Raw genomic sequence first — 13,104 nt, 5'->3', positions numbered from 1 at the left:
ATTTACTGTAACAACCAACTGAAAAAGTATATAGCACCCTTGCTAAGACTAGGGAGGGGGGCACTCTCCATCCCCTCTTCTGATGTCTACGTTAGAAGCTTTCCGTCCTTTTTCACTGTAATGAGACTTCTGCCACACAAAGTTCTGAGCGTCTGAAGCCTGGTTCCTGATGCCCATGCTAAATCTTCAGAGACCACAAATCCGACATCGTTCACCGTAAGCTATTACTGTGAAGAAAAAAAAAAAAAAAAAGCAAAGGTTGTGAACCCAACTGTTCAATTTCATTAAAATTTTGACCTTTGAAAGCATACGGCCTCACTGGTCGTCTTCTTGTTCTTCTAAGGAGGAATGAATCCAGGGGACAGAAGGAGGGTCAGTGGACAGCTGCTGCTGCTAAGTCGCTTCAGTCGTGTCCGACCCTGTGCGACTCCAGAGATGGCAGCCCACCAGGCTCCGCCATCCCTGGGATTCTCCAGGCAAGAACACTGGAGTGGGTTGTCATTTCCTTCTCCAATGCATCAAAGTGAAAAGTGAAAGAAGTCGCTCAGTCGTGTCCGACTCTTAGCGACCCCATGGACTGCAGCCTACCAGGCTCCTCCGTCCATGGGATTTTCCAGGCAAGAGTACTGGAGTGGGGTGCCATTGCCTTCTCCACAGTGGACAGCTACCACTACCTAAATCTCTTAACTTTAAGTGGGAGCAACTGACGTACCTGCCCACAAGTAAAATGTGTGAGTCAGAGAACGAGCGCCTAGGAGAGAAAGGGTCGAAAAGCAAAAACGAAATTATATGAAAGATAGCCACCGAGGGGGTGCTACACTGCCCCGGCACAAATAGCAAATGCTTCGAAACACGTAGTCTGAAAAGGGCTTGACGTGGATATCCGCGGTGGAGCCGATTCTTCTACGTTCCTTGGAGTAACGGTCAGCCTAGTATTCCACGAGCACTTCACCGGGGTTTCTCCTCTAACCCTCTGCCCGCCTAGAAAAATGTTCCTTTCTGCAGACTTCATTTATCAGAGAGACAAACCTCCTTGGACATGAAAGGCTGCTAAAATGCTTTGCTTCCCTGAAAAATGAAAACAGCTAGGAGCGAAACAACCACTTTCGACTAGACTCGAAAACACGAAAGCATCCGCTTCCCCCGCCTCTGCTCAATCCAGGTTCCTCAGCCACGCCCGGAACGGAAGGGGCGGAGACTACGGAACGGGCGGCGACTCCGACACGTCAGAAGCGAGCGCCGGAAGTTGGCCGCGGGTTAGAGGCGAGTTGGAATTTGTTTGGAGAGGCCTGAAGATTTCTCCGTGTTACGTGAGCAGGAAATTGAAGGTTTGGGATTTGAGGGTGGGAAATTTGGTCCCAAACTGAAAAGACAGTAAGGTCTAAAGAGGTCTAGTGTAAGGGTTAGAGTCTGGAGAGGCTGGGGATAGAGTCGATACTTTTAGTTTTTTGCCTGTTTAGCTGTTGGGTTGTTTCCCTGTTTAACTGTTGACTAGCTTTGGGGAGTTATTTATTCTTCTCTTTGGTTCGCGTGTTCTCCTATTGAGAGAGGTAATTTTTTTTTTCTTTTACAATCTCCTGCTAAATTTTGGAAAAATACAACGTGTTAAATGAAGACGCGGGCTTTGCAATCAGATCTAAATCTCTCTAATTCTGCAACTGAGTGTGTTAGTCGCTCAGTCGTGTCCCACTCTTCGCGACCCCATGGACTGTAGCCTGCCAGACTCCTCTGTCCGTGGAATTCTCCAGTCAAGAATACTGTAGTGGGTTGCAATTCTTTACCCCAGGGATCTTCCCGACCCCGTGATCGAACCCGGGCCTCCTGCATTGCTGCTGAGTAATCCTGCCCAAATGTACTTCCCTAAACCTGACTTCTTTCATCTGTAAAATAAGAGTCCACTTTGGGGGCAAATGCACAACGCGTTTTTTTTGTCTGTTTGTTTCGTCCTTTAGACCCAGCCATAGGATTTGAAACAAAGTACTGACTAGGAATTGGGACCTTTTTAGCTTTCCCTCGGAAAAATGATTCCTGGTTGGATTTGTGAGGGCCCCGTTTTAAGATATTAAATATTTGAGTCTCCGATTTCAGGGACAACAATGGACACCCAGAAGGACGTTCAACCCCCAAAGCAGCAGCCGATGATCTATATCTGTGGAGGTAAGAGTAACACAAAGAGTATTTAAACTCGGTTTAAAAAAAAAGAACTGTGCATTTGTCTTTGACTTAAGTGAGTCGTTCATCTTTAAAGTTAGAAAGCTGAACAGCTTTAGCAATCTTTAAAAAAAAAATCCTCTCATTAACTTTTCATTTCCTCTTCTAGGAAAAGTGCCTTGCCCACCACTCTTTTTTTCTCTCTCCTTCAGCTTACTGATAATAGTAACACATCCTTGAGATTGAGTGTATTTTAGTGTGTTGGATGAAAAATATGGTCAAGATAATTTGCTTGTCTGTAATAATTTCTCTTTTAGGCATTGAATAAATGAATGTGTTTTCGTTTCTAGAATGTCACACAGAAAATGAAATAAAATCAAGGGATCCAATCCGATGCAGAGAATGTGGATACAGAATAATGTACAAGAAAAGGACTAAAAGATGTATCCTTTTAACTGTGCTTCTTAGGTATGAGATGGGAGCAAGTGAAGAATAACGCCTGGTTTGATAGTCAAAGACTAATTACTTGTGAAAATGGTAACAACTTGGATTACTACACCAAAAAAAAAATGTTTATCATTTTCTTTGACAATACTTCGGTGTGTAGACATATACCAAGTAATCTAAATACTAGCTGATTTTGGCTTTCATAAGTGTATTTTTCAGCAGTTGTATATAAGTACTCATTCCTGAGCTTCAGTTTATGAACAAACTAAATTATACAAGGGGAACTAAATAGTGTTTTTATGCTACCTAATGGAAAAAGTGAGACTTATGAATTAGTTGAAAGACAGAGTAAATTGTTATGTAATAACTGACAGTATTTTTTAGAACAGTAAATTATTGCTTTTAACACTGCTTTAGTTTCTTGGTGCATTGGTCTCTATCATGGAAAGAGGGCTAATTAAAATAGTTTATTTTTTAGTTCACTTCTCATCATAGTAGATAGTGAATTTTATTCTTCTGTGCATTTTAGATTAACTTAAATCTAAAATGACTAACGTTTTAGATTAAATAGATTATTGTGAAGAGAAAGTGACTTGGAAGTACTAAAATTTTAATTTTAATGTACCTTTTTATGTCCTTAACTTGGTGTATTACAGTGGTGGTTTTTGATGCTCGGTGAAACATGAAGTTTGGAGGAATATCTTCATTTTTATTTGGATTTGTTGTTAATGTTGTATAGATTTTGATTAGTGTACTTTATGAATACAATTATATACACATTTCATTTTAAAAAACCATATTGTATTTAGATATCTGTTAATAGCTTATATAAAGATACTATTTTTCATTCAGTTACATGGTTTGTATTTTAATTTTATTGTATATGTAATCTGACACTCAGTGCAGGTTAAAAATGTTTCCCAAACTACACTTTAAGCAAAACCTGGAATCATCTGGGACCCTTGTTAAAAATGAAGTTTTCTGGGGCTTTTTAAAGGTCTGATTGAGTAAGTTCTTAGGAAACCTCTGTTTTACATCACCAATTGTTTGTAAACTCTCCAGCTTTTGTATAGAATATACCAGTGCACTTACTGTCAATGTGCATACCTCATTTTGAGTTACAGTTTTCATTTGTTAACTTGGCGTAGGCTTTCTGTATTTATATGTAATGGTTGACTTTTTAAAATCTTGGGCAAGGGAAAAGAAACTTTGATGGTTGCTTTCTGCAAGACAAAATCCCAAGTAAAGTGGATGAAGCAGACTGTTAAGGCAGGTGTGGTTTCCCAGTTGTAATTATTCATTAAAGTAAACAAAAAATTCTGCTTTCAGCATATTAAAAAAGTTGGTTTACACTTAATTATTGGATGAATGTTTAAAGCGTTTGCTTTGATAACTAGGAATATGGATACTGAGATACTCCATCTGTTCCAGGATTCGATTAGATAAACTTCATTGATAGCTTTGTGTGTCTCAAACATTCAGAGAATTATCTGTGCCATTTAAAAGAAGTACCTGTTATTTCTACTGCCATCCTTAAATACTAAGTTCTGTAAGTTCATTATGTGCTATATAGCACTACCATACTCGAGATTTTTAAAGGGTGCTTCCTTGATCCAGTTTTTCCTAGACCGTGGCTTTCATAATTCCGTGATTCTGCCATATTCCTTAATTCCTTCTTGAGCTTGTCCTTTCTGTATGGAAGAGTCCTGATAAATGACAGCTGCCTAAACACCAACTCACTGATAATGTTGCTCTTAACTATTCTAATTTTATCATAGGTCCTTTGTGCTTTAGTAGTTTGAGTATTGTCATTTGGTTAACTAGCCTGTGGTTTAATGGGTAAAGTATTATGCCTGGAATTCATGGCAATCAGTTACCTCCTGTGTCTCCTTTATCTATAAAATGGAAGTAATTTTACTTCTTGCCTACCTGGACAGTTATAGAAAAGGTAAAATAGATATAAAATAGCTTTTAAAAAATTCTGTTGAATACTGGTCTATAAATATAAAACTCAGTAAATCTGAGCTTGAAGCTAACACATAACTTGTTCCCTACTTAAACTGTTTATCAGACACACAGGTTCATCAAAAATATGTGGAAATTGATTCAAATCCAGCACTACTCATTTACTGGCCAGTTTATTTAACTTCAGCTTAATTGTTGAAGTCAAGAAATTAATCATCTATACCTACATACACCTGTAGAGTCCCTTGTTAGATGGCAGTGACTTCACCAGGATTCACTTTTCCTATTTGTAAGGTGGGCATCAAAAAATACACTGTAGCACCTACCCCAAACATTTGCTGCAAGATAAAAACTCTTAAAGTAATGAATGTTAGCTATTACACAGTTACAGTTTCTGCACAGATGATTGTATTCACTTCAGTTCAGTACAATCCCTCAGTTGTGTCTGACTCTTTGCAGCCCCGTGGACTGCAGCACGCCAGGCCTCCCTCTCTATCACCAACTCCTAGAGTTTACTGAAACTCATGTCCATTGAGTCGGTGAAGGCATCCAACCATCTCATCCTCTGTCATCCCCTTCTGCTCTAAATCTTTCCCAGCATCAGGGTCTTTTCAGATGAGTCAGCTCTTCACATCAGGTGGCCAAAGTGTTAGAGTTTCAGCTTCAACATCAGTCCTTCCAATGAACACCCAGGACTGATTTCCCTTAGGATGGACTGGTTGGATTTCCTCGCAGTCCAAGGGACTCTCAAGAGTCTTCTCCAACACCACAGTTCAAAAGCATCAGTTTTTCTGCCCTCAGCTTTCTTTATAGCCCCACTCTCACATCCATACATGACTACTGGAAAAAGGTAGCCTTGACTAGACGGAACTTTGTTGAAAAAGTAATGTCTCTGCTTTTGAATAGGATGTCTAGGTTGGTCATAACTTCCTTCCAAGGAGTAAGCGTCTTTTAATTTCATGGCTGCAGTCACCTTCTGCAGTGATTTTGCAGCCCCAAAAAAGTCAGCCACCATTTCCACTGTTTCCCCATCCATTTCCCATGAAGTGATGGGACCAGATGCCATGATCTTAGTTTTCTGAATGTTGAGCTTTAAGCCAACTTTTTCACTCTCCTCTTTCACTTTCATCAAGAGGCTCTTTAGTTCTTCTTCACTTTCTGCCATAAGGGTGGTGTCATCTGCATATCTGAGGTTATTGATATTTCTCCCGGCAATCTTGATTCCAGCTTGTGCTTCTTCCAGCTCAGTGTTTCTAATGATGTACTATGCATATGTTAAATAAGCAGGATGATGATATACAGCCTTGATGTACTCCTTTTCCTATTTGGACCCAGTCTGTTGTTCCATGTCCAGTTCTAACTGTTGCTTCCTGACCTGAATACAAGTTTCTCCTGTATAGCAAGTTAGGTGGTCTGGTATTCCTTTCTTTTTCAGAATTTTCCAGTTTATTGTGATCCACACAGTCAAAGGCTTTGGCATAGTCAATAAAGCAGAAATAGATGTTTTTCTGGAACTCTCTTGCTTTTTCTTTGATCCAGCGGATGTTGGCAATTTGATCTCCAGTTCCTCTGCCTTTTCTAAAACCAGCTTGAACATCTGGAAGTTCATGGTTCATGTATTGCTGAAGCCAGGCTTGGAGAATTTTGAGCATTACTTTACTAGTATGAGATGAGTGCAATTGTGCGGTAGTTTGAGTATTCTTTGGCATTGCCTTTCTCTGGGATTGGAATGAAAACTGACCTTTTCCAGTCCTGTGGCCACTGCTGAGTTTTCCAAATTTGCTGACATACTGAGTACAGCACTTTCACAGCATCATCTTTTTGGATTTGAGATAGCTCAGCTGGAATTCCATCACCTCCAGTAGCTTTGTTCATAGTGATGCTTTTTAAGGCCCACTTGACTTCACATTCCAGGATGTCTGGCTCTAGGTGAGTGATCACACCATCTTGATTATCTGGGTCGTGAAGATCTTTATTGTACCGTTCTTCTGTGTATTATATCAACCTTTGGATTAGTCTCAGCTGCTGGTCTTGCTGTTTTCCATACTCTTCAACTTGCTCATTGTAGAGTCCTAACCCCTAGACCACCATGGAATTCCCATCCCAACTTGGATCGTTGTAAAATAGAAATTTCATGGCTCTGTCTTGCTGAAAATCTTCAGTAGCCTCCCATTTTGATAAAGTAAAAAACTGTTGGGAATAGTACAAGCAGAGCCCTCTCCCTGCTCTGTCACCACTTCAACCCACCTCTTAATCTTTGGTTCTAAGGAGATGTTTGCAGTTCTTTAATAGTGTCAGACTTTATCTTTTGGGCTCCAAAATCACTGAAGATGGTGACTGCAGCCATGAAATTAAGACACTTACTCCTTGGAAGAAAAGTTATGAGCAACCTAGATAGCATATTGAAAAGCAGAGACATTACTTTGCCAACAAAGGTCCATTTAGTCAAGGCTATGGTTTTTCCAGTGGCCATGTATGGATGTGAGAGTTGGACTGTGAAGAAAGCTGAGCACCAAAGAATTGATGCTTTTGAACTGTGGTGTTGGAGAAGACTCTTGAGAGTCCCTTGGACTGCAAGGAGATCCAACCAGTCCATTCTAAAGGAGATCGGCCCTGGGTGTTCTTTGGAAGGAATGATGCTAAAGCTGAAACTCCAGTACTTTGGCCACTTCATGCAAAGAGTTGACTCACTGGAAAAGACTCTGATGCTGGGAGGGATTGGGGGCAGGAGGAGAAGGGGATGACAGAGGATGAGATGGCTGGATGGCATCACTGACTCGATGGACGTGAGTCTGAGTGAACTCCGGGAGTTGGTGATGGACAGGGAGGCCTGGCGTGCTGGGATTCATGGGGTCACAAAGAGTCGGACACAACTTAGCAACTGAACTGAACTGGACTGAAGCTGATAATGGACCTTGCCTGTGCCTTTTCTCATGTTTTTCTCTCTGCCTAAAATGACCTTTCTTGTGTTATTGTGAACATTAGAATTTTGAAATGTTTTGTTGTGTTCTAGCTGTCTGTATTATTGGGGGAAAGTACAAAACCGTTCTTCCTTATCCTTTGTGACCTACTTTCTCTCTAGAAACTTAGAATGTTCTTTGCTAGTGTCCTGAAATTTTGCAGTATGTGCCTTGGAATGAATCTGTTTGCTTGTTTTGGTTGCTGGGTGTATACTCTCAGTGTGGAAATTCAGGCTCTTCAGTTCTGGGAAATTTTCTTGAATTAATCACTTCCTATCCTCAGTCAGCAAAAACAAGACCAGGAGCTGACTGTGGCTCAGGTCATGAGCTTCTTATTACCAAATTCAGACTTAAATTGAAGAAAATGCAGAAAACCACTAGATCATTCAGGTATGACCTAAATCAAATCCCTTATGATTATACAGTGGAAGTGACAAATAGATTTAAGGGCCTAGATCTGATAGAGTCCCTGATGAACTATGGAAAGAGGTTTGTGACATTGTACAGGAGACAGGGATCAAGACCATCCCCAAGAAGAAGAAATGCAAAATAGCAAAATGGCTGTCTTGAGGAGGCCTTACAAATAGCTGTGAAAAGAAGAGAAGCGAAAAGCAAAGGAGAAAAGGAAAGATATACTGATTTGAATGCAGAGTTCCGGAGAATAGCAAGGAGAGATAAGAAAGGCTTCCTCGGCAATCAATGCAAAGAAATAGAGGAAAACAATAGAATAGGAAAGACTAGAGATCTCTTCAAGAAAATCAGAGATACCAAGGGAACATTTCATGCAAAGGGGCTCAAAAAAGGACAGAAATGGTATGGACCTAACAGAAGCAGAAAATATTAAGAAGAGGTGGCAAGAATACACAGAAGAACTATACAAAAAAGATCTTCACGACCCAGATAATCACGATGGTGTGATCACTCACCTAGAGCCAGACATCCTGTAATGCGAAGTCAAGTGGGCCTTAAAAAGCATCACTATGAACAAAGCTAGTGGAGGTGATGGTATTCCAGTTGAGCTATTTCAAATCTAAGAAGATGATGCTGTGAAAGTGCTACACTCAATATGTCAGCAAATTTGGAAAACTCGGCAGTGGCCACAGGACTGGAAAAGGTCAGTTTTCATATCAATCCCAAAGAACGACAATGCTGAAGAATGCTCAAACTACTGCACAATTGCACTCATCTCACACACTAGTAAAGTAATGCTTAATATTCTCCAAGCCAGGCTTCAGCAATACGTGAACCGTGAACTTCCAGATGTTCAAGCTGATTTTAGAAAAGGCAGAGGAACTGGAGATCAAATTGCCAATATGCGCTGGATCATCAAAAAAGCAAGAGAGTTCCAGAAAAACATCTATTTCTGCTTTATTGACTATGCCAAAGCCTTTGACTGTGTGGATCACAATAAACTGGAAAGTTCTGAAAGAGATAGGAATACCAGACCACCTGACCTCCCCCTTGAGAAACCTGTATTCAGGTCAGGAAGCAACAGTTAGAACTGGACATGGAACAACAGACTGGTTCCAAATAGGAAAAGGAGTGTGTCAAGGCTGTATATCATCACCCACTCTGCTTATTTAACATATGCAGTGTACATCATTAGAAACCCTGGGCTGGAAGAAGCACAGGCTGGAATCAAGATTGCTGGGAGAAATATCAATAACCTCAGATATGCAGATGACACCACCCTTATGGCAGAAAGTGAAGAGGAGCTAAATAGCCTCTTGATGAAAGTGAAAGAGGAGAGTGAAAAAGTTGGCTTAAAGTTCAGCATTCAGAAAATGAAGATCATGGCATCTGGTCCCATCACTTCATGGGAAATAGATGGGGAAACAGTGGAAATGGTGGCTGACTTTATTTTGGGGGCTCCAAAATCACTGCAGAAGTTGACTGCAGCCATGAAATTAAAAGACGCTTACTCCTTGGAAGGAAAGTTGTGACCAACCTAGACAGCATATTTGAAAGCAGAGACATTACTTTGCCAACAAAGGTCCATCTAGTCAAGGCTATGGTTTTTACAGTAGTCAGGTATGGATGTGAGAGTTGGAGTATGAAAATGAGCACAGAAGAATTGATACTTTCGAACTGTGGTGTTGGAGAAGACTCTTGAGCGTCCCGTAGACTGTGAGGAAATCCAACCAGTCCATCCTAAGGAAAATCAGTCCTGGGTGTTCATTGGAAGGACTGATGTTAAAGCTGAAACTCTAGTATTTTGGCCACCTGATGTGAAGAGCCGGCTCATTTGAAAAAACCCTGATGTTGGGAAAGATTGAAGGCAGTTTGAGAAGGGGACGACAGAGGATGAGATGGTTGGATCGCATCACGGACTCAATGGACAACGGGAGTTGGTGATTGACAGGGGGGCCTGGAGTGTTGCAGTTCATGGGGTCGCAAAGAGTCGGACACAACTGAGCGACTGAACTGAACTGATCCTCAGTATTCTCTCTCTAGATCTTTTAAATCTAGTTTAGACTCATTGACCTAACTTTTTCATCTTTTCTCTTTTTTTTAATCTGTTCTGTGAAAGATTTCACATTTACTTTCTACTCCATCTGTATATTCTTGGATGGAATGTCTTTATGAAGATGATAGTGATGTTTTTAATTTGCCAACATAGTCTATTTACTTTCGAGTTAGTGTTTATCCTGCTTGTTTATTCAGCTTGATTGTTTCTGTACACAATTATGACCAGAAAAAAACATAAAGTGTGCGTGAAAAGAAATTTTCTGAGCACGTGTAATTGCAACTCCTCTTTAATAATCCTGTGTCTGAGTGAAGCTGGGTCTGCAAGGCCAATCAGTGGATGGCAAACCGGAGACTAGCCAGTCGTCACGCAGAGACTAAACCCCGCCCGCGGCGGTCCGCCTCAAGCTCTCGGTCTGGGGAGGGGCGGTGTGGGCAGGGGCGGGGCGGAGCGGCGCGCCCCTCCCCGGGTGCCTGAGCGAGGCTGGTACGGTGTGTGGCTGGGTCCTCTGCACGGCTTGGAGTCTGAATCAGGTGAGTATGTGCGCCCAGGAGTAAACTACATCTTCCCATCGCAATCCCTCCCTCCGGGGGGCGGAGTGAAAGATAGACTCGGAAGTAGGGAGGGAGCGCGGGATGAACAGCCTTCTCAGTCGGGGAAAGAAACTGGGGCCTTTTGTTTCTCGGGGCTGAAGTTGGCCGGTGTTGGGGCAAGGTCTCCGGTGGCGGCCACTAGTTCTTGTGAACAAAGCCGGGGAATAGAGAGAAATTATTCATAAGAGTCCTGAAGTGCCCCCTGACCGCTGCGGGCTGGCTGTAGAAGCTCCGGGATCGCGGACAGGCCCTGAGCCCGCTGTCCTCTCTGGTCGCGCTGTACATAGAAACCGTTGCTACGGGCTGGAGGATGCCGTTTCCTTTTGGTCTCCGGCTGCAGGTGGCGCCCAGCCTTGTGGATGCTGGGGAGAACGTGCGAAGGTGGAAGTCAAAACAGCGTTTCCTGTTACTAGCGCATTGCAGTTTGCGCTGGAGGTTTTTATTACTGACAAACTGATGAGTAAATGTGGGAAATGGATGTGAGTTAGGATGGTGGAGAAGTTAACCCCAACTAGGACCACAACTTTCCTAAAAAGATACAAGTTGCAAGCAGATGTGGAAGAGTTCTAACAAGAGCAAGTAAAGTATAACTTGTTTCTTGGAGTTTAAGAGTTAACATTTATTGATCTTAAAAATGTGTCTCCTCCCCACCGCAGTCCTCCACGTGGTAGTTTTCAAAAAAGATTCTCAGAAACGTTAAAACGGGGTTTACGTTGAAATTCTCTTAATTAGGTAAGCGATGCCTTTATCATTTCTAACGTTTTTCACTATGTGTTATTCAAATCATAAAACCTCAGGGGTTTCAAGATTCCTTTAATTGAAGGTAATCTTTTTTAATCCCGTTAGGTGCTTAAATCCTCCCATCAAATATCCTCCAGCTCTTGGGAAAAAATTGTCCTACAGACAATTCATTCTATTCTGGGCAGCATCAATAGTTTTAAAGTTCTTCACTTGGTTTCTTGTAACTTCCACCATGAAGTCTACCCTTGTGATGGGAGAGCATCCTACTGGGCCCTGCTAGTTATGGTGTGAAAGCCATATTCTCACTTCCTCGCTGGACCTCATTCAAAAGCTGACAAACTGTCATCTATATTCTGTACCCAAGTCAAAGCCAGCAGGAATATGGAGATGCTGACAGTGCATCCTTTTTCTACAGAGGTCTGATGTATGATCAGATTCAGAGGGCAGGCATGCTGAAGGGAATATTCCTTATGGATTAGACTTATTGCTACTTGTTTTAAAATTTATCACCCAGTGTGTTTTAGTGCAGTGTTTAAAAAAAAAAAAGTTTGACAATATAACTCATAATGTATACATTTTACTTTGCAACATTTATATACACATTTGTGTGTGCATTTATATATGCCTGTATTTATCATTTCTTTATATAGGCATGAAATATAAGTTTCTGTAAAACAGTATTTAATGGTTTGTGTCAGGTAGTCTGATTTTATTCCTGATTGCAGCTAAGTTGATTTCATGAGTTGCCACCTGTGATTTGAAAAGCACAGTTAAGTATGTGGGCTCTGTAGTCGCCTGAGGTTCAACTCTTCAGTTCACTACTTAATAATTATATGACCATATGCAATTTATATACTTGAAACATCACCTTCCTCATCTGTAAAAAGGAAGTAATATCTTTCATGAAAGTGGTCTTGAGGACTGAGATAATTCATGACATAGAAATTTAGCTTCATAAATGTTAACTGTTATTACTGCTCTCTGTATAAAACATACTTGATACAGTAGTTGAAGGATTAAATAAAATAATAATATATGCAAAGTTCATTAAGAATTATGTATTTGTTGCTGTTATTGACACTATCATTAGCAGTTTATCAGTAGAGTGAAACTGTCCAAGGCCATCATATTCCCAATTCAGTTGAATTTAGCAGGTATTTCTTAAGGGATATAAGACACTACTTACTATGTTAGTTCTGAAGCTCTGAGATGCGTTAGGTAAAATCTCTCATAATCTAGAAGAGAAGACAAAGAAATAGAATTTGGATGTCTGCTATATGGTACGAGAGAGGTATGTGCAGAGTGCCTTTAGAACGTATTAGGCCTGGCAGCTGTTCATTGATGGGAGTGGGCAACTGAGAGTGTAAGGAGGCGGAGAATGTGGAAGAAGACGATGCAGAATTACAGAAAGGAGATTATTTACGTTTGTACCGAATCAAAAAGACAATTAGGATGTTAACAGCTAAAGTAGGAGATACCAAAATCAATGTTAAAAGATACCTTAAGAAAGCAGCTTGAGCACTAAAGAGGATCAGAATACGCACACTACACCCAAGTTGGCCACTTTGGCATAAGGATTATTTTGAGCAGAAGGCAAATAAGAGCAGACACAGAAAAAACTCTTTCTGCCTTCTCCTTTTCTGCCTAACAGCAGGACATAAATTTCTGTTTATGAAGGTATTCCCTCCTCTCCTCTCATACCAAGGTGAGGAGTACAATCCTTATCACAGCGGTTGGACAGTCAGCATTGAGGTGAGTCTGCAGAAACAAACCTCATTAA

General features: G+C 41.1%; 1 protein-coding gene across 1 annotated transcript in view; it reads right to left on the bottom strand.

Annotated features, from left to right (window-relative positions):
- Positions 1–11,558, bottom strand: part of FBXO43 (F-box protein 43) — a 32,002-nt gene extending 20,444 nt beyond the window's left edge. The window contains 3 exon segments of the mRNA XM_052651582.1: positions 10,663–10,727; positions 10,791–10,945; positions 11,485–11,558. Coding sequence (XP_052507542.1) covers positions 10,663–10,727; positions 10,791–10,945; positions 11,485–11,558 — 294 coding nt within the window.
- Between the last annotated feature and the right edge of the window lie 1,546 nt (positions 11,559–13,104).

The sequence above is a fragment of the Budorcas taxicolor genome, chromosome 14, assembly GCF_023091745.1.
Source record: "Budorcas taxicolor isolate Tak-1 chromosome 14, Takin1.1, whole genome shotgun sequence".
NCBI classification, from domain to species: Eukaryota; Metazoa; Chordata; class Mammalia; order Artiodactyla; family Bovidae; genus Budorcas; species Budorcas taxicolor.
The sequence above is the reverse complement of the archived record's forward strand: the minus strand, read 5'-3'. Positions and strand labels throughout refer to the sequence as shown.